Source organism: Oncorhynchus gorbuscha, linkage group LG17 (assembly GCF_021184085.1).
Source record: "Oncorhynchus gorbuscha isolate QuinsamMale2020 ecotype Even-year linkage group LG17, OgorEven_v1.0, whole genome shotgun sequence".
Lineage (NCBI taxonomy): Eukaryota > Metazoa > Chordata > Actinopteri > Salmoniformes > Salmonidae > Oncorhynchus > Oncorhynchus gorbuscha.
The window spans coordinates 8108239-8131003 of record NC_060189.1 but is presented as its reverse complement, the minus strand read 5'-3'; the positions used below and the strand labels follow the sequence as shown (position 1 = coordinate 8131003).

General features: G+C 42.7%; 1 protein-coding gene across 1 annotated transcript in view; it reads left to right on the top strand.

Moving 5' to 3' along the window:
* The window catches only part of mdga2a (MAM domain containing glycosylphosphatidylinositol anchor 2a), a 205828-nt gene that overhangs the window by 166781 nt on the left and 16282 nt on the right, over window positions 1-22765 (top strand). Inside the window, exons 11-13 of the mRNA XM_046309248.1 lie at window positions 10026-10203; window positions 18084-18104; window positions 22379-22534. Of these exons, the coding sequence (XP_046165204.1) occupies window positions 10026-10203; window positions 18084-18104; window positions 22379-22534 (355 nt within the window). The remainder of the gene's footprint in view (window positions 1-10025; window positions 10204-18083; window positions 18105-22378; window positions 22535-22765) is intronic.

Here is a 22765-nt window from a genome sequence, read left to right as displayed (position 1 = left end):
GATAGACAGTTTCATCATAGCGCTTGATGGTTTTTGGGACTGCACTTAAAGAAACTTTCAAAGTTCTTGACATTTTCTGGATTGACTGACCTTCATGGATTAAAGTCATGTTAAAGTTCTTGCCATAATATGGACTTGGTATTTTCCCAAATAGGGCTATCTTCTGTATACCACACCTACCTTGACACAACACAACTGAACTGCAAAGGGTGGCTACTTTGAAGGATATAAAATATATTTGACATTTTTAAAGACTTTTTTGGTTACTCCATGATTCCATATGTGTTATTTCATAGTTTTAATGTCTTCACTATTATTCTACAATGTAGAAAATAGTACAAATAAAGAAAAACCCTTGAATGAGTACAGTAGGTGTGTTCAAACTTTTGACTGGTGCCGTACAATCCACCGGTTTGGTGGATGACATGGCATTTTGTCTGACTGTGTATATAACCATACCTGACATGATCAGTATGATCTACTCTCTCTCAGCATCTCTAAGCAGTAAATGGTGAAAGGTGGGTGCATTTGTATTGAGGACATAGCATTGAGTCCGATTACGATCATAATATGACCATCATAACGTAACAGTGTGAATGAACATGACATGGAAAATGAATGGCTGTTACCTTCTCTGCCCACATTGCAGGTAAATCTTCAAAACAAGCCAAATAACATCTGCGCTTTTACAATTTAATTCGCCCAATTTTATGGCTGTGTCTGAGTCTCTGCCATACACACTGGAGAGGATGAACACAACAGGCATATGTATTCCCCTGCCGCTGATGTTTGAATATAAAGGTCAGCGTTGTAGGAAATGAAATGTCAGGCTGGTGGAGGCAGGAGGAGGCTGGAGGAGGCTGGTGGAGGCAGGAGGAGACTGGAGGAGGCTGGATGAGGCTAGAGGAGGCTGGATGAGACAGGTGGTGGCTGGAGGAGACTGGAGGAGGCTGGTGGAGGCAGGAGGAGACTGGAGGAGACTGGAGGAGGCAGGAGGAGACTGGAGGAGGCAAGAGGAGGCTGGTGGGATAGGAGGAGAATGGAGGAGGCAGGAGGAGGCTGGTGGAGGCAGGAGGAGGCTGGTGGAGGCAGGAGGAGGCTGGTGGGATAGGAGGAGACTGGAGGAGGCTAGAGGAGGTTGGAAGAGACAGGTGGAGGCTGGAGGAGGCTGGTGGGATAGGAGGAGACTGGAGGAGGCTGGATGAGGATAGAGGAGGTTGGAAGAGACAGGTGGAGGCTGGAGGAGGCAGAAGGAGGCTGGTGGGATAGGAGGAGACTGGAGGAGGTTGGAAGAGACAGGTGGAGGCTGGAGGAGGCAGGAGGAGGCTGGTGGGATAGGAGGAGACTGGAGGGGGCTGGATGAGGCTATAGGAGGTTGGAAGAGACAGGTGGAGGCTGTTGGAAGCAGGGAGAGACGGGAGGAAACAGGTGGAGCCAGGAGAATGTTGTTGGAAGCAGGGGGAAAATGGAGGAGGCTGGAGGAGGTTGGAAGAGACAGGTGGAGGCTGTTGGAAGCAGGGGGAGACAGGAGGAAACAGGTGGAGCCAGGAGGATGTTGTTGGAAGCAGGGGGGAAATGGAGGACGCTGGAGGAGGTTGGAAGAAACAGGTGGAGGCTGCTGGAAGCACGGGGAGACAGGAGGAAACAGGTGGATCCAGGAGGATGTTGTTGGAAGCAGGGAGGAAATGGAGGCGGTTGGAAGAGGCAGGAGGAGACAGGAAGATGATGTTGGAAGTAGGGGTAGACAGGAGGAGGCACGAGGAGAAGGTGGGGTAGGAGGAGGCAGGAAGGAGGAAGCTGGAGGAGGCAGGAGGTGGCAATTGGAGGCAGGAAGAGACTGGAGGAGCAGGCAGGAGGAGGCTAGAGGAGTGAGGAGGAGGTATCAGAAGGAGGATGCCAAAGGTCGTGCTCATGCTGGAGGATGTGTTTAAAGTCAAGTGCTGTCTCAGATTAGGTCGACGGTCCCTTGTGCTTCTGGGGGTGAAGTGTTTGAACGGCAGACTGAGCTGATAACTTCCTAACATCTCAGCGACATGGGACCTAAACTGGAGCGGAAGAGCAGTGTAGTGCTCTTTTAGATGTTAGGGGTGTTAGTAAAGTACACGCTAATGCCATTTACACTACAACTGAGTTTTGTCTCTTGAGTGACACAGGCCTATGCCTACAGTATATGTAGGCATAATTGGTAACCCTTTACTTTCCTGCAGGTATAATGCATTGGGATGCTGTTATAAGACTTGTGACACGCATGTACTGTATGACCCCTTATAATGTCTGGTTATCCTCTCATAATGATCATACATCCTTTCTCTATAACATTCCAGCCTTGGTTTCATGCTGAAACCATAGATACATTCTTAGAACACATACTGTAGTATTGTACATCTCTACGGCTTAAACTCCATGTGGATAAAAGAGCAGGCAACAAAAAAATATGTCCCTTTAAGAAAAATATGTCCCTTTAAGAAAAACATGTCCTGGTAAGAAAAATATGTCCCTTTAAGAAAAACATGTCCTGGTAAGAAAAATATGTCCCTTTAAGAAAAACATGTCCTGGTAAGAAAAATATGTCCCTTTAAGAAAAACATGTCCTGGTAAGAAAAATATGTCCCTTTAAGAAAAACATGTCCTGGTAAGAAAAATATGTCCCTTTAAGAAAAACATGTCCTGGTAAGAAAAATATGTCCCTTTAAGAAAAACATGTCCTGGTAAGAAAAATATGTCCCTTTAAGAAAAACATGTCCTGGTAAAAAAAAAATATGTCCCTTTAAGAAAAACATGTCCTGGTAAGAAAAATATGTCCCTTTAAGAAAAACATGTCCTGGTAAAAAAGAATATGTCCCTTTAAGAAAAACATGTCCCTTTAAGAAAAACATGTCCCTTTAAGAAAAAGATGTCTCTTTAAGAAAAAGATGTCCTGGTAAGAAAAAGATGTCCTTGTAAGAACTGCAGATGTGGAATTAGGAAGCTAGCCGAGGCAATAGATGTAGATGTCATTAGCTGGGTAGCAGGGACGTGCAGGTGAGAAAGTGGGCCTCACAGGTTCCCCCGCTCACTTCCCACCAGCTCCACTCTCCATTGGTTGAATTCTGGGTTTGACCAGTCATCTTCTATTTGTCAGCTGCCAGGCCCACTGTGACTCACTCAGCTGTCACATGAGACAACGTGGGCCTTGGCACCCTGGGAAAATGGCGAGCGTGCCAATTGTCGTAGCCAAGATCAACAGTGATTAGCCGCACAACAATGCTCGGGGGTTGGCCACATAACCAAGTTTTGTTGCATCTCTGGCATGGAAAGACAATTCATTGAGATGGTGTTATGAGTTATTACTGATGATGCATTGAAAAATAGTCACTCTTTGTCATTTTGAGTGACGGGATATGAATATAGATGTTCAATAAAGAATGATAACTGAAATGATTTTATTTTTGAGCCGTTCACGGTTTGTTTGACGAAATGTACAGTTCATAGAACTCAGATGTACTAATAATGATGTGAACAGCAGGACGGTTGATTATTTTTGTGATATAATATAGTTGTGTTTGATGTTAATTTATAATGTTTGTCCTCAACTGTCTCTAACACAATACATCTGGCAAGCAAGGCAATAGTACAGTCCATTGCTTTATACTTTAAAACATTGGGCCTCTCTAAAAGCTAGATATTGTATTGTACTCATATTCAGCCTATTGTTATATTTTGAGGCTAATCCCTTTTGACTAGTGCACTGGTGTTTATTTTTCTAAGTACCTGAAGACCGAGGGAGTTATGTGGTGGTGCGTTTAATTTGACATGCTTAGCTGGTTCTAGAGGAACCGTGTGACTAAGAAACCAACAAGGGAATTAAGAAAGCTTTTTACATTAAAACATACACGCTTTAAATGATTCCTTTAATGATTCCTTTAATATTTACATTAAAACATACACTCTTTAAATGATTCCTTTAATATTTACATTAAAACATACACACTTTAAATGATTCCTGTAATATTTACATTAAAACATACACACTGTAAATGATTCCTTTAATATTTACATTAAAACATACACATGGCTTAAATGATTACTTAAATGATTCCTTTAATATTTACATTAAAACATACACATGGCTTAAATGATTACTTAAATGATTCCTTTAATATTTGATTTGAAGATGCATGTCTCTGTCTTCAACCTGTTTGCTATGCATGTGAGAAGTTAATGGGAGATTCGAAGAGCTAGAGCATCTTATCTCATCTTTTACACCTGCATTGTTTGCTGTTTGGGGTTTTAGGCTGGGTTTCTGTACAGCACTTTGAGATATCAGCTGATGTACGAAGGGCTATATAAATAAATTTGATTTGATTTGATTTGATCTCAATGCTTCCAGCACGGTGGCACCTCAGCTCCAACAAGGTGTCTGCTCTTCCCGCATGTATGACAACTCCATAACTGTCACCTATTCATGAACAGATTGCCTATCTTCTAGTCTATTGTCATAGCAGCTCTAGTTTGTGTGTGTGTGTGTGTGTGTGTGTGTGTGTGTGTGTGTGTGTGTGTGTGTGTGTGTGTGTGTGTGTGTGTGTGTGTGTGTGTGTGTGTGTGTGTGTGTGTGTGTGTGTGTGTGTGTGTGTGTGTGTGTGTGTGTGTGTGTGTGTGTGTGTGTGTGTGCGCGCGCATCCATACACACGTCTGTGCTTGCGGTATTCAAATGCATTTGTTAATGTCTTTGTTTATGTCTGCCCGAAGTACTATTCATTAGGATGAGAAGGTGTCATTTGTGATTGATCGAAAACAGTAGGTCACAATGAAAGAGACAATTCATTATGAAGTTTCACAATAGATTTCTAGGCAGGCTGTTTTATTTGTAAGAAAGACTGAAATGAAAATCCGTAGTGATAGACGGCACTGTACAACAGAGTGTACAGGTATGACAGAATCTGCTCAAACAGCATTGGTCTGGTCTAGCGACTGCCAGCTCTGCGCTACCCATGATGCCTTGCAGGCGGGGGGATTTGATCCCCAGTCCTGTCTTTTCTGTCTGCACTCCCCTACCTCTGTCCCACCCTCTAATTTAACCTGTCTGTTACTATAACAACAAAATATGAAAGACAAGAAAAATGGCCATAAATTGAAGTGGACACTTATCCTGTGTAAAATTCAGTTAACTTCCTTCCAGCCCAATGAAGTAAATCTATCTGGTAAAAACCACAGTTTACAACTGCTCAAAGAAATGTCACGATGCCACTTACGACTGTCAGTCAGGCTGATGGAACTCGTAACGTCTTCCATAAAGATGTGTTCCCCGCGACAACACAGGCAGCTGTTCTGGAGGACGTTGGTGCTTAGTGTAAAATGTGTAACCCCCTCACCATGCGGTGATTCTCTACATTGTAAATCAGAAATGGATGTGGTGTTCACTACTGTGAGACATTGTAAACCTGGGCTGGATGGGGAGTTCACTACTGTGAGACATTGTAAACCTGGGCTGGATGGGGAGTTCACTACTCTGAGACATTGTAAACCTGGGCTGGATGGTGAGTTCACTACTGTGAGACATTGTAAACCTGGGCTGGATGGGGAGTTCACTACTGTGAGACATTGTAAACCTGGGCTGGATGGGGAGTTCACTACTCTGAGACATTGTAAACCTGGGCTGGATGGTGAGTTCACTACTGTGAGACATTGTAAACCTGGGCTGGATGGAGAGTTCACTACTCTGAGACATTGTAAACCTGGGCTGGATGGAGAGTTCACTACTCTGAGACATTGTAAACCTGGGCTGGATGGGGAGTTCACTACTCTGAGACATTGTAAACCTGGGCTGGATGGGGAGTTCACTACTCTGAGACATTGTAAACCTGGGCTGGATGGGGAGTTCACTACTCTGACACCTGGGCTCGAGGGGGGTTTAAAGGAGGGAAAGAGGCCGTGTGAGGACTCCCAGGCTGCCTCCTGATTCTCCACCCTTCTCCCTAAATGTCCACATCCAGTCATGAATTAAAAAATATTAGGTTGGTGTAAATGTTGGGGGAATTTCCACCATTTTGTCAATCCATGACTGGAAGTGAACAGGTGCATACTTAGGGAGAATAGTGGATAATCAGGACATAGCCCCAGTCTCTCTAGGGGTTGCCTTCATCTGTCATTACTCCAGAATCACACAAACTAGCATCCAGCTAATTGAGGGCAAACTAGCATCCAGCCAAGTGAGGGCAATCTAGCATCCAGCTAAGTGAGGGCAAACTAGCATCCAGCCAAGTGAGGGCAAACTAGCATCCAGCCAAGTGAGGGCAAACTAGCATCCAGCCAAGTGAGGGCAAACTAGCATTCAGCCAAGTGAGGGCAAACTAGCATCCAGCTAATTGAGGGAAAACTAGCATCCAGCTAATTGAGGGCAAACTAGCATCCAGCTAATTGAGGACGAACTAGCATCTAGCTAAGTGAGAGCAAACTAGCATTCAGCTAATTGAGGGCAAACTAGCATCCAGCCAAGTGAGAGCAAACTAGCATCCAGCCAAGTGAGGGCAAACTAGCATCCAGCTAAGTGAGGGCAAAATAGCATCCAGCTAATTGAGGGCAAACTAGCATCCAGCTAATTGAGGGCAAACTAGCATCCAGCTAAGTGAGAGCAAACTAGCATCCAGCCAAGTGAGGGCAATCTAGCATCCAGCTAAGTGAGGGCAAACTAGCATCCAGCCAAGTGAGGGCAAACTAGCATCCAGCCAAGTGAGGGCAAACTAGCATCCAGCCAAGTGAGGGCAAACTAGCATTCAGCCAAGTGAGGGCAAACTAGCATCCAGCTAATTGAGGGAAAACTAGCATCCAGCTAATTGAGGGCTAACTAGCATCCAGCTAATTGAGGACAAACTAGCATCCAGCTAAGTGAGAGCAAACTAGCATCCAGCTAAGTGAGGGCAAACTAGCATCCAGCCAAGTGAGGGCAAACTAGCATCCAGCCAAGTGAGGGCAAACTAGCATCCAGCCAAGTGAGGGCAAACTAGCATTCAGCCAAGTGAGGGCAAACTAGCATCCAGCTAATTGAGGGAAAACTAGCATCCAGCTAATTGAGGGCTAACTAGCATCCAGGTAATTGAGGACAAACTAGCATCCAGCTAAGTGAGAGCAAACTAGCATCCAGCTAAGTGAGGGCAAACTAGCATCCAGCCAAGTGAGGGCAAACTAGCATCCAGCCAAGTGAGGGCAAACTAGCATCCAGCCAAGTGAGGGCAAACTAGCATTCAGCCAAGTGAGGGCAAACTAGCATCCAGCTAATTGAGGGAAAACTAGCATCCAGCTAATTGAGGGCAAACTAGCATCCAGCTAATTGAGGACGAACTAGCATCCAGCTAAGTGAGAGCAAACTAGCATTCAGCTAATTGAGGGCAAACTAGCATCCAGCCAAGTGAGGGCAAACTAGCATCCAGCCAAGTGAGGGCAAACTAGCATCCAGCTAAGTGAGGGCAAAATAGCATCCAGCTAAGTGAGGGCAAACTAGCATCCAGCTAATTGAGGGCAAACTAGCATCCAGCTAAGTGAGAGCAAACTAGCATCCAGCTAATTGAGGGCAAACTAGCATCCAATCCAGCCAAGTGAGGGCAATCTAGCATCCAGCTAAGTGAGGGCAAACTAGCATCCAGCCAAGTGAGGGCAAACTAGCATTCAGCCAAGTGAGGGCAAACTAGCATCCAGCTAATTGAGGCAAAACTAGCATCCAGCCAAGTGAGGGCAAACTAGCATCCAGCTAAGTGAGGGCAAACTAGCATCCAGCTAATTGAAGAAAAACTAGCATCCAGCTAAATGAGAGCAAACTAGCATCCAGCTAATTGAGGGCAAACTAGCATCCAGCCAAGTGAGGGCAATCTAGCATTCAGCCAAGTGAGGGCAATCTAGCATCCAGCCAAGTGAGGGCAATCTAGCATCCAGCCAAGTGAGGGCAAACTAGCATCCAGCCAAGTGAGGGCAAACTAGCATCCAGCCAAGTGAGGGCAATCTAGCATCCAGCCAAGTGAGGGCAATCTAGCATCCAGCCAAGTGAGGGCAATCTAGCATCCAGCCAAGTGAGGGCAATCTAGCATCCAGCCAAGTGAGGGCAAACTAGCATCCAGCTAAGTGAGAGCAAATTAGCACCCAGCTAAGTGAGAGCCAGGATAATCCCTCCAACTGACCGGTGAATTTATATATGTTTTTTTCCCTTATTTTACCAGGTAAGTTGCTGAAAGAAGAAGCTGATTACGCAGCATGATTATTACACAGTGCTGGGGAGAATATAAGGCCACTCTAAAATGGAGCTGTTTTGTCACACAACACAATGCCACAGATGTCTCAAGTTGCCAGAGAATTTAATGTTAATTTCTCTACCATAAGTTGCCTCAAATGTCATTTTAAATAATTTTCTAGTATGTCTAACCGGCCTCAGAACCGCACACCACATGTAACCACGCCAGCCCAGGATCTCTACATCCGGCTTCTTCACTGATGAGTGTAAAGCCCTTTTGTGGGGGAAACTAATTCTGATTGGCTGGACCTGGCTCTGAAGTGGGTGGGACTATTCCCGCCCTGTCCCACCTATGGCTGTGCCCCTGCCCAGTCATGTAAAATCCATAGATTGGGGCCTAATTTATTTATTTAAGGTGACTAGTTTCCTTACATGAACTGTAACTCATTAAAATCATTGAAATTGTTGCATGTTGCATTTATATTTTTGATCAGTATATAATTGGTGTCCGTTTTGGGTTTTAAAATGAGTTTATTATGATCCAGTTCGATCCCCACTGTGAATTAGTTTAAAGTTACATTTGTCGTCACACAGGACCATGTGCTGACATAGACCGATCACGGGCCAGCAAGCTACTAGGAGACTCTCAGGCACAATAAAAACAACTACATTGACCGTGATCCTTATGGCCACTTTCACCATAATCCTTAGGCCGTCAAGGATTATGGATATACTGACAAGATACCTGTCTCTCCACCCAAACAACGGGAGTCGTTGTCCACAAAGCGACACAGCGGGCCATCTAGCTCCCACCTGTCCTTTCTTTGGATTGGTGGATACATCTCATTATTGTAATAATTTTTTAAATATTCAATTAGGGTTGTTGACATCAACCGACTGTATTCAATAGAGAGAGATGCTATGCTACTAGCCTCATTTCATTAATGTCTTTTTTTATTTAACTAGGCAAGTCAATGAAGAACAAATTCTTATTTACAATGACGGCCTAGGAACGGTGGGTTAACTGTCTTGTTCAGGGGCAGAACAACACATTTTTACCTTGTCAGCTCGGGGATTCAATCCACCAACCTTTCGGTTACTGGCCCAGCACTCTAACCACTAGACTACCTGCTGCCCCTATATCCATCCCGAGACAACTCCGACCTCGAGTATTAAACAAGCCACTAATGTTTTTGGGACCAAATTCGACACTCATTGACCTCCATACAACAACTCCTTGCATGGTGGGCGAAACAACAAAAAAACACCACCAACTGGAGGGAAACAGATTTTCCACCGAGTTGGGCCTCTCTCTTCCTCTTCCTCTCTGGTGCCTTTCAGCCCCATTCAGCAATATGTCTCGCTTCAAATTCAAATACTTCAAGCGCCATCGGGAGCTTTTCATAGGAATACGTGGATGACGTCAGTAGATATCACTTTCTACTGGTTGTAATGTCTATGGTTAAATCAGATTTAACTTTATGGTCGCCGGCTAAACTCAAATCCACATTACACGATGGAGTTAAGCGGCGACTGGAGCCCTAGTGATTTCAGCACCAAAAGAATAGCACACAATTACACAGGACATTGTTTAGTCGGCTAACTTTATGGTAGATGGGACGAAGATCATATAACCAAGTGGAGGCTGTCGTGATGGTTGCCCTCCATTCAAATGTATCCTATTAGTTTCCTTTCACCTTGAGTTCAGAACGTGGACCAGTAGGAAGTGACTATAATGTGTCGAGTTTGGCCTATGTGCACTTGTAAAAATAAGCATTGGAATTGATTATAATGATTTTCCAATAAAATATTCCTATGTGTTGTCTAGACGGGCCAATCGAGGTGGTGGGAGCAAGAGATCCCCATGGAGGGAGCGATCGCCAAGGGCGAACTGATCACCCACAACCTGACGGAGCTCATCAAGCCCGAGGCCTACCTGGTGCGCCTCACCCCCATCACACGCTTCGGGGAAGGAGACTCCACAGACCGAACCATCAGATACAGTGGTGAGCAGAAATCATTCTCTGTCTAGTTGGGCGGCCTGGACAGTGTATGATCACAATGCTCTATTTGGAGTTAATTGTACTGTACAAAATCTACTTGACCTTCAGCACTGTATATTCTTCAGTAGGGACTAGCATGGCCTTGTATGCTCGCAGTTCTATATGGTGTTAATGTATATGGCTGCATATTGTATTGTATTTTGTTGTATAGTGTACAGAATGCCCCTCAGCATTGTACAGTAGAGAAATGATTTTCTTCAATAAGGATGTGCAGTTGAAGTCGGAATTTTACATACACCTTTGCCAAATACATTTAAATGCAGTTTTTTTTACAATTCCTGACATTTAATCCTAGTAAAAATCCCCTGGCTTAGCTCACTTAGGATCACCACTATATTTTAAGAATGTGAAATGTCAGAATAATAGTAGAGAGAGTGGTTTATTTCAGTTTTGATTTCTTTCATCACATTCCTAGTGGGTCAGAAGATTACATGCACTCAATTAGTATTTGGTAGCATTGCCTTTAAATTGTTTAACTTGGGTCAAATGTTTTTGGGTAGCCTTCCACAAGCTTCACACAATTAGTTGCATGAATTTTGGTCCGCTGGTGTAACTGAGTCAGGTTTGTAGGTCTCCTTGCTGACACACGCTTTTTCAGTTCTGCCCACATATTTTCTATGGGATTGAGGTCAGGGCTTTGTGATGGCCACTCCAATATCTTGACTTTGTTGTCCTTAAGCCATTTTGCCACAACTTTGGAATTATGCTTGGGGTCATTGTCCATTTGGATGACCCATTTGCGACCAAGCTTTAGCTGATGTCTTGAGATGTTGCTTCAATATATCCACATAATTTTCCTGCCTCATGAAGCCATCTATTTTGTGAAGTTCACCAGTCCCTCCTGCAGCAAAGCACCCCCACAACATGATGCTGCCACCCCCGTGCTTCACGGTTGGGATGGTGTTCTTCGGCTTGCAAGCCTCCCCCTTTGTCCTACAAACATAACGATGGTCATTATAGCAAAACGGTTCTATTGTTGTTTCATCAGACCAGAGGACATTTCTCCAATAAGTACGACGTTTGTCCCCATGTGCAGTTGCAAACCGTAGTCTGGCTTTTTTTTATGGCGGTTTTAGAGCAGTGACCTCTACCTTGCTGAGCAGCCTTTTAGGTTATGTCCATATAGGACTCATTTTACTGTGGATATAGATACTTTTGTACCTGTTTCCTCCAGCATCTTCACAAGGTTATTTGCTGTTGTTCTGGGATTGATTTGCACTTTTCGCACCAAAGTACGTTCATCTCTAGGAGACAGAACGCGTCTCCTTCCTGAACGGTATGATGGCTGCGTGGTCCCATGGTGTTTATACATGCGCAACTATTGTTTGTACAGACGAACGTGGTACCTTCAGGCTTTTGGAAATTGCTCCCAAGGATGAACCAGACTTTTGAACCAGTCTACAATTTTTTTCTGCAGTCTTGGTTGATTTCTTTTGATTTTCCCATGATGTCAAGCAAAGAGGCACTGAGTTTGAAGATAGGAGTTGAAATACATCCACAGGTACACCTCCAATTGACTCAAATGATGTCAATTAGCCTATCAGAAGCTTCTAAAACCATGACATAATTTTCTGGAATTTTCCAAGCTGTTTAAAGGCACAGTCAACTTAGTGTTTGTAAACTTCTGACCCGCTGGAATACAGTGAATTATAAGTTAAATAATTGTCTGTCCTCGGTTGCAACACTCACTACTGAGTTCCAAACTGCCTCTGGAAGCAACGTCAGCACAAGAACTGTTTGTCGGGAACATCATGAATTGGGTTCCCATGGTCGAGCAGCTGCACACAAGCCTAAGATCACCATGTGCAATGCCAAGAGAGCATGCAATGTTGACTGGAGTGGTGTAAAGCTCACCACCATTGGACTCTGGAGCAGTGGAAATGCATTCTCTGGGGTGATGAATTACGCTTCACCTTCTGGCAGTCCGACAGACACATCTGGGTGCTTCTACACCTACATTGCTTGCTGTTTGGGGTTTTAGGCTGGGTTTCTGTACAGCACTTTGAGATATCAGCTCATGTAAGAAGGGCTATATAAATACATTTTATTTTATTTAGGAGAACGCTACCTGCCCCAATGCATAGTGCAAACGGTAAAGTTTGGTGGTGGAGGAATTTTGGTCTGGGGCTTTTTATCATGGTTTGGGCTATGGTCCTTAGTTCCAATGAAGGGAAACCTTAATGCTTCGGCATTTAATGACATTGTAGATGATTCTGTGCTTCCAACTTTGTGACAATTGTGGAAGCCCCTTTCCTGTTTCAGCATAACAATTCCCCTGTTCACAAAGCGAGGTCCATGCAGAAATTGTTCGTAGAAATTGGTGTGGAAGAACTTCACTGGCATGCATAGAGCCCTGACCTGAACCCCATAGAACACCTTTGGGATGTATTTGAAAATCAGACTGCGAGCCAGGCCTAATCGCCCAATATATCAGTACCCGACCTCACTAATGCTCTTGTGGCTGAATGTCCCCTCAGAAATGTTCCAACATCTAGTGGAAAGCCTTTCCAGAAGAGTGGAGGCTGTTATGGCAGCAAAGGGGGGACCAACTCCATATTTTAAATGTTTACATTTTTTAATCAAACCATTTTTTAACTAGGCATGTCAGTTTAGAACAAATTCAAAATTTTCAACGCCCATGATTTTGGAATGAGATGTTCGAAGTCAACATACTTTTGATCATGTAATGTATCACAGTAAGGGCCTCCCAGATGTTGACATATTTATATGGTAATAGGGACCCCTACTGGTTAGGAAAATACTGAATCATGAGATAGGTCACTGTCAGTACATTTGACAGAGCATTCTTATTTACAAAAGCAAAGACAGAGATGAATTTGTACCAGTGATGATTACACATTCAGAGATCCAGGCATAATTACATGAGAAAACATTCAGCTCCTCAACTTAGTCATCAAAAAGTGCCATTGTCACCGAGGGGGAGGCGGCAGACAGTATCAAGAGCCATCCAGCAAGGATTTCGGCTAAGAATACAAACGGAAAGGATTTTGAATTAAATGCAATTTGTATGTAGTTGGAGGGGTGGACTTTAATTCCCTGTCTGTTACCACTGGTGTTTCTGTAGACAAGGTTCCACAATCATTGTCTAATGTCTACATTATTTCTTTATCCTTCACTATCATTTACCTTTTTTTTGTATCAATCCGTCCTTTTTCTTTGATACTTTCTTATGAAGGGAGTGAAAAGAGGCACTGAAAATGTCCTCCGCAAACACCTGTTCAAAAAAGGTCCTACTCCTTTCAACAGGCTGCAGAATTAGAATTACAGCCTGAGCTTTGCTCCAGCTTCAACACAGTTGGAAGTCCTTGTAGTGCAGCACTGCAACACAAGACACGGTACTGTCCAGGTTTTGAGTCCTCTCTCTTCCAAACTTGAATAGCCTAGCCTGGGTCTATTCTAGTTCCAGCCTTTGAAATACACGTCTGCTACAAACCGTCAGCTCTCAGCCCTAGCCTGTGAAGTCTGCACACACGCAGCCAGCCAACCCCCCCCCCATACAAACACAACAGAACACAGTCTGGTGGTGAGCTGCTCTGACTAGCAAACAAACACAGCAGTTCACTGACCTTCTGCACTAATTAGATGCTTCCAGCCTATATTCTCTAATCATGTTTTCCTCTGCACCCAGGTGAGATAAGGAAATAGCAGCACTAGAGTGCTTTCCACCTATTATCTTGTTTTTAGGAGTATTCTATATATTCCATGTCAGAGGTCTGAAACTCCCTGCCCTCGTGCCACATTAGGCCTATTTGTGACCCACAGGCCTGGAATTTGAGTTTATGCTGTATCCATGTTATGGTGGTATTTAGGCTTTATTAAACTCTCTAATTACAATTTATACAATCACTGAGGACATTGTGATAAAAATACAGTTAGTCAGAAGTTCACAAACACACAATCTCTTGTTAACAAACTATAGTTTTGGCAAGTCGGTTAGGACATCTGATTTGTACCTGACACGAATCAGTTATCCAACAATTGTTTGCAGATAGATTATTTCACTGTATCACAATTCCAGTGGGTCAGAAGTTTACATACACTAAGTTGACTGTGCCTTTAAACAGCTTGAAAATTTCCAGAAAATTATGTCATGGCTTTAGAAGCTTCCGATAGGCTAATTGACATCATTTGAGTCAATTGGAGGTGTACCTGTGGTTGTATTTCTAGGCCTACCTTCAAACTCCGTGCCTCTTTGCTTGACATCTTGGGAAAATCAAAAGAAATCAACCAAGACTGCAGAAAAACAATTGTAGACCTCCACAAGCTGGTTCATCCTTGGGAGCAATTTCCAAATACCTGAAGGTACCACGTTCTTCTGTACAAACAATAGTAAGTATAAACACCATGGGACCACGCAACCGTCATACCGCTCAGGAAGGAGGCGCGTTCTGTCTCCAAGAGATGAACATACTTTGGTGCGAAAAGTGTACTTCAATCCCAGAACAACAGCAAAGGACCTTGTGAAGATGCTGGAGGAAACAGGTACAAAAGTATCTATATCCACAGTAAAACAAGTCCTATATCGACATAACCTGAAAGGCCTCTCAGCAAGGAAGAAGACACTGCTCTAAAACTGCCATAAAAAAGCCAGACTACGGTTTGCAACTGCACATGGGGACAAAGATCATACTTTTTGGGGAAATGTCCTCTGGTCTGATGAAACAAAAATAGAACAGTTTGGCCATAATGACCATCGTTATGTTTGGAGGAAAAAGGGGGAGGCTTGCAAGCCGAAGAACACCATCCCAACCGTGAAGCACGGGGGTGGCAGCATCATGTTGTGGGTGAACTTTGCAGCAGGAGGGACTGGTGAACTTCACAAAATAGATGGCATCATCTAGGGGGCAGGAAAATTATGTGGATATATTCAAGCAACATCTCAAGACATCAGCTAAAGCTTGGTCGCAAATAGGTCATCCAAATGGACAATGACCCAAAGCATAATTCCAAAGTTTTGGCAAAATGGCTTAAGGACAACAAAGTCAAGATATTGGAGTGGCCATCACAAAGCCCTGATCTCATTTCAATAGAAAATTTGTAGGCAGAACTGAAAAAGCGTGTGTCAGCAAGGAGGCCTACCTACCTGACTCAGTTACAACAACTCTGTCAGGAGGAATTGGCCAAAATTCACCCAATTTACTGTAGGAAGCTTGTGGAAGGCTACCCGAAATGTTTGACCCAAGTTAAACAATTTAAAGACAATGCTACCAAATACTAATTGAGTGTATGTACACTTCTGACCCACTAGGAATGTGATGAAAGAAATAAAAGCTGAAATAAATCATTCACTCTACTATTACTATTATTCTGACATTTCACATTCTTTAAATAAAGTGGTGATCTTAACTGACCTAAGACTTTTTACTAGGATTAAATGTCAGGAATTGTGAAAAACTGTGTTTAAATGTATTTGGCTAAGGTGTGTGTAAACTTCTGACTTCAACTGTGTGTGGTAAAAGATAACACTTGTTCTCAAATTTTAATTGCTCAGTGGTCTCATATTATACAATAAAAGAGATGCTCAACACTCAATCACACACACACACACACACACACACACACACACACACACACACACACACACACACACACACACACACACACACACACACACACACACACACACACACACACACACACACACACACACACACACACACACACACACACACACACACACAGTCAACCCCAAACACTCGCAACATACACACCCAGATGCACACTGCAAGTGGATAGATATGAGAGAAAACATTTTTACACATTCACGTAAAATGACACCGTGACCTGAAATATTGACATATGTATTTTAATCCCCCAGTGATACAACATTGTATATAAATAATGTATCGGACAACTGATGATTCCTCCAAATCTATCTATGACCTGAAACGTGTCATCTCCCTCTGCATGAGTTGTGTCAAGATTGCCAAAGATATCTCCAAGTTACCTCAGACAACATCATTTTTTGTGTGTGTATTTGTTCGTTTTATAAACCAGAATCATGATAGTGTATAATCACTCCTGTTTGAAATCTGAGTGCCTTGAAGAATTTTTGGTTACACTTAATACCTGTGTGTATCTACATACCCCGGGAATACGGTATGCCGCCCAAGCTTTTTAAATACTAGCAGTGCACTTGCTGATTCTAACGAGCAGTGGCACGGTGTACAACTGTCCTCTGGATAACAGCTGTGGCTGAGGACATGCCAGCCACTTCAGTTTGACACACTGGATTGGGTTTCATGTTGGTGTTAAGAGTTAGTTACAGTATATGTTTTTCTATGTGCACCTTTGGTCTCAAGAATCGTGTTCTCTTCTCCATAAATATTGTACGGCAGCTGTTTGAGAAAGAAAACGAGGATATTACCGAAGTGACGCCTACAGAAGAAAAGGAGAATGTACAAAAACATGTTTGTGTAAATACCTTTTCTGATGTAGGCTTAGGAAAACGTGTGTCTGTGCAACTAAGTCCTCCAGATATGCACGCTACCGTACACAACGAGCAAAAGAGACATGCGGCAATTCGAATGTGTATTTAACGATGTTGACTAAATGTTGTGCCTCCTTGCCTACTGCTTCCCTGCCTGCGCAGTGCTTGTGGTCTATCTAGGCACTGAGTGCACAGAGACCCTATCAATTAGAGTCAGTACTAATGCAGAGCGTGTTTCCAAGCTAGCAGCATCTGCTCCTCTCCACCAAGACGACCTCCTTCTCCTCACTAAAGTTGGGAACAGCTGGGTGGTTTAGTAGTGGGGGAAATGGAACCTCCCGATGCATAATTGCGGCTCAGAATAGGGGAAACTATGGAGAAAAAGGCCCATAATGAACATCTGATGCGATTCGCCACAAACCACCAGCCCACTCCTGCGTATTATACAGTTTCCCAAATTACAATAATTTAATGCAATCGCAGGCATTTTCAGATTTTAATCCTCAATTGAATCATCAATGAATCAATTGGTGGTTCTCTATACAATTGCTGAAATGGGATCATTTCTCTGCATTTACATGTTTTTGACAGATCTCTCTTCGATAATAGTAGCCTTTTCTCTTAGACATCTGCTGTTGTTGTGTTTTCTGATGTTGTTTTTTTCATTTGCATTCTGTTCATATCTGACCATTTATCGTTAGCCAATGGGACGGATGCCACTGGCTGCACCTTTGTTGGACCGGGCTGATCTGTTACACCATCAAATGGGACACACAGTTTACTCTAGTTCAAACATCTCACCGTGAAATTTACAGCCTGAATACATCTCCCAAACTCCTACTTTGCTTGAAGAATACTCTCTCTACAGGTTAGGCTCTGGAAGTTTATTGGTTGAAATTGGGATACATTTCACGTCAGCTATCTCCACTGCAAATTGTTTGAAAATCTCTACCCAGCATGCAGTTCTGCCCTCATTGGGATTAGGAAAGGACTCAGCCACAGTTCCTGGCGAGCACAGATAGGGAAGGTGGTGAATTAAATTAAGAAAGATGCAGGTCTGTATAGTTTACCTGAGTCTTGTGCTTCCTCTCTTCCATTAGCCCTTTGCAGCCCATAAGCCCTCTCTCTCTCCGGAGTAACCTAACCCTAACCCTCTCTCCCTCTGGATGATAAGAGGGGTTGATGGCATGGCCTCACTACTCCCTAGTACTCCGCCTCAAATTAGACTGCAGGGACAAACAAAGTAGTTCTTCCTTTTTAGATTTCCCCACGGCTCTTTTATACAGAGTAGAGATGAAATCTTAGACGCAGGCATTCCTTTCATAAGTTTGAACTCCTAAATGATTCAAGTGTCTTTTGTTTTCTCTTTCAGCTCCAGTCAACCCTCACTTGAGTAAGTATCAGTCCTATGAAATGGACTCCCTAACCCATGGCAGTTTGATATTTAATAAGACAAGCCAACCATAATGTTTTAATTAGCAATGGTCAGAGATGAATAAAAGGTAGGGTTTTTATGTTACACACCATTTTTTAATGGTATACACAGTTTATTCATATGAATTATCCATCGCAATACACAGGTCCCTAATAATGTCAAAAATTAAACATTTCCTATTAATACCGTGTTCATAATACCATATGAGCACATTTCAGAATTGTCAATAAGATGTTTGAAAATACATCAAGTCTATCTCAGTAGTATCTAAGCTATAAGACTCCTGAACAGCTAATCAAATGGCTACCAAGACCCCTCTTTTACACTGCTACTACTCTCTGTTTATTATCTATGCATAGTCACCTTAACTCTACCTACATGTACATATTACCTCAATTACCTCGACGAACCGGTGCCCCCGCACATTGACTCTGTACTGGTATCCTCTGTATATAGCCTCCACATTGACTCTGTACCGGTACCCCCTGTATATAGCCTCCACATTGACTCTGTACCGGTATCCTCTGTATATAGCCTCCACATTGACTCTGTACCGGTATCCCCTGTATATAGCCTCCACACTGACTCTGTACCGGTACCCCCTGTATATAGCCTCCACATTGACTCTGTACCGGTACCCCCTGTATATAGCCTCCACATTGACTCTGTACCGGTATCCCCTGTATATAGCCTCCACATTGACTCTGTACCGGTATCCTCTGTATATAGCCTCCACATTGACTCTGTACTGTTACCCCCTGTATATAGCCTCCACATTGACTCTGTACCGGTATCCTCTGTATTTAACCTCTCTATTGTTATTTTACTGCTTCTGTTTCATTATTTGTTACTTTTATTTTCATTTTTTTAAACTTATCTATTTTGTACGGAACACTTTTTTTCCCTTAACTTCTTAAAGTGTTGTTGGTTACGGGCTTGTAGGTAAGCATTTCACTGTATGGTCTACCTGTTGTATTCGGCTGATGTGACAAATCAAAATTTGATTTGGACTGGCTGATGCTAGCATCGTTTAAATTAAAATACATTTGTAACAAACTAAATCTAACTCAACTAATAACTATGCCTACCCGTCTTAATCCAAAAGACTACCAAAACATCTACATTAATAGGCCTTATCTTAACAAATACACTTCACAAATATATATCTAGTGGGTTATTTGCCGGGGCGGCAGGGTAGCCTAGTGGTTAGTGGTTAGAGCGTTGGACTAGTAACCGAAAGGTTGCAAGTTCGAATCCCTGAGCTGACAAGTTACAGATCTGTCGTTCTGCCTCTGAACAGGCAGTTAACCCACTGTTCCTAGGCTGTCATTGAAAATAAGAATTTGTTCTTAACTGACTTGCCTAGTAAAATAAAGGTCAAATTTAAAAAAATATATATATATATCTAGTGGGTTATTTGCAAATCAGTGACTCCTGTATAATTCTAAAGAGAGAGACTGAGAGCGAGCCTTTATTCATGACCTTTATTACTCAGAGCTTTTATACATAAACTGCATAATGGACCCAGTTTTAGCGTTCTCTTTCTTTTCATAAATGTTTTACCTTCATGGCTGATAAATACGCCCCCGTTAAAGCGACTTAGGGTAAAAAATCAAACTAATCCTTGGTTCTCCTGCGATTTGAAAATCCTTTTCCTGCAAAAGAATCAAGCATGGGCCTTGGCGAGGAAAACTGGTGAAACAGCTGATTGGCTGCTTTTCATGTAATTGAGAAATAAATGGACCGGAAGAATAAAAAAGGCAACATCTAGGTATTTTCTTGTTGCTATGACAGTCTGCTGGTGATCCCACTAAATTCTGGAAAACTGTTAACTCACTTAGACCAGGAAACTCCTCGACTTCCCTGCTGAAACAAATTACATCGGAATCTGGGATCATCAGTGACCGAACTGAAATTTGTGATGTGCATTTTATTTCTGCTGGTTTTCTTTTTGAAAGGAAAAATGGCCAACATGATCCTGACCGGTCTATTGTTGCAGCCCCTAGGGCTCTTATACGCACTATCTGCTATAGATTCTAAGAAATCGTTAGGCGCTGACAATCTGGATCCATATTTATTCAAGTGTGCGGCACCTATCATTGCTGGTGTAGTGACGAATATCTTTAATCAAACATTAGTGGTAGGAAAGATCCCTAAAGCTTAGAAAACAGCTTTTGTTTTACCACTCCTCAAGGGAGGTGATGGTAGTGAATTGGATAATTATCGGCCCATCTCTAAGCTCTCCTGTTTGGCTAAAATTCTAGAGTCATTGGTGAATAGGCAACTACAATCTCTTTTAACTGTAAACAATACTCTTTCTAGAAATCAATCTGGCTTCAGACCTAAACACAGTACCACTACGGCCACTGTACGTATTGTAAATTATATTACTCATGCCCTAGATAATAGAAAGTACTGTGCCGCCTTGTTCATAGATTTGTCTAAAGCTTTTGACACTGTAGACCATGCAATACCTTTTGGTAAGCTGTCGTTAATAGGACTAAGGATAGAAGTCCGGCTGTTAGAGTTGACGGCATCCAGTCGGAGCCATTGGAGTTGGTTAAAGGGGCCCCACAAGGTTCTATACTTGGTCCATTACTGTTCACTCTCTACATAAACAATATCGGTGATGAGATAAGAAAGTGTAAAATTCAATTATATGCTGATGACACTGTCATGTACTCTATTGACTCAACGGCTGACCAAGCATTATCACAATTGGAGAAAGATTTTAAGATATTACAAGGGTCTTTTATACAGCTGAAACTTGTTTTAAATTAAAAGAAAACACATTTTATAATTTCTAATAGGTTCAAAAAGTTGGTTGAAAATACACTTGCACTTACGAGCTTAGATGGCACTCAAATTAATCAGGTCTCTGCATATAAATACTTAGGGATATGGTTGGCTGATAAACTGTCTTTTAAAATGCATGTTGACGAACTTCGTAAACGGCTAAAAATCAAGCTAGGCTTCCTCTATAGAAACAGGACATTTTTGTCTTCTACAAAGAAGACAAATTGTGCAAGCTACTTTTATGTCTGTTATAGATTATGTGGATATTATTTACATGCTACAGCATCAACACTTAAACCACTGGATGCTACTTATCATTGCGCACTTATATTTATTACAGGTGCTAGCTACAGAACTCACCGCTGTGTTTTATATCAAAATGTGGGTTGGACTTCGCTGTCCATGAGACGAGAACAACATGCTCTCGTGTTTGTCTATAAAGCACTTCTGAATAAACTACCTTCTGATTTATCAACACTCATCAACATTATAATTATCATTTCTAAAACCAGGTCTCAAACATGGATTACACTTGAGGCCCATGCGATTTCCACAGAGTTGGGTATGGCTGCCTTTTCCTGTTATGCTCCTTGCCTATGGAATAGCCTGCAGACTAAACTTAAACTTGAGACTCTTGTCGCCCATTAAACATTTATTGGAGGATTTTTATTTTTCTATTGCTTGTAACTGTTTTGGGTAATGCAAGTTCTTGTGCTGTCAGGGGAATAACCTGTTAGTAGAATAACCTGTTAGGGGAATAACCTGTTAGGGGAATAACCTGTTAGGGGAATAACCTGTTTGGGGAATAACCTGTTAGTAGAATAACCTGTTAGGGAAATAACCTGTGTGGGGAATAACCTGTTAGTGGAATAACCTGTTAGGGGAATAACCTGTTAGGGGAATAACCTGTTAGGGGAATAACCTGTTAGGGGAATACCCTGTTAGGGGAATAACCTGTTAGTGGAATAACCTGTTTGGGGAATAACCTGTTAGGGGAATAACCTGTTAGTAGAATAACCTGTTTGGGGAATAACCTGTTAGGGGAATAACCTGTTTGGGGAATAACCTGTTAGTGGAATAACCTGTTTGGGGAATAACCTGTTAGTGGAATAACCTGTTTGGGGAATAACCTGTTAGTGGAATAACCTGTTAGGGGAATAACCTATTAGTAGAATAACCTGTTAGTGGAATAACCTGTTAGGGGAATAACCTGTTAGGGGAATAACCTGTGTGTAACTGTAATCTGCTGGTATTTTTTGTGTTATCTGTGATGGTTTAGTGTAGTTTCTTAATCATTGTACCTGAACTGTATGTGTAAACATGTATATGCAGGGCCCAGCTGTAAAAGAGACCTTGGTCTCAGTCTGTTCTTTGTTGAAATAAAGGTAGAATAATAATTGAATTCTTATGTCTTCTCTGTGTGTCCTCCCCATCAGGAGAGTTCCAGTGCAGCTTTGAGGATGAGGCCGTGTGTATGTTCACCCAGGACAAGAGGGATGACTTTGACTGGACCCGACACAGTGCCGCCACCAGAGACACCAAGTATACGCCCAACACAGGTCCCAGCAGTGACCGAGTGGGCTCCAAGCAAGGTTAGCACACACACCAATGTACCTTTACATGCATGCACACTCTCACCAACACAACACAACACTGTGCTCTCTATCTTTCAACCAATTTCTCCATTCTGTTCTGCTCTCAAGTAGATGTAGAGCACTGCACAGGTCTGAATTTTAAGCCCAAGCCCTACCCGCGACGCAACGTTCAGGCCCTACCCTACACAGGCCTGATTGCTTGGGCCAAATTTAAGGCCCTGACCAGCC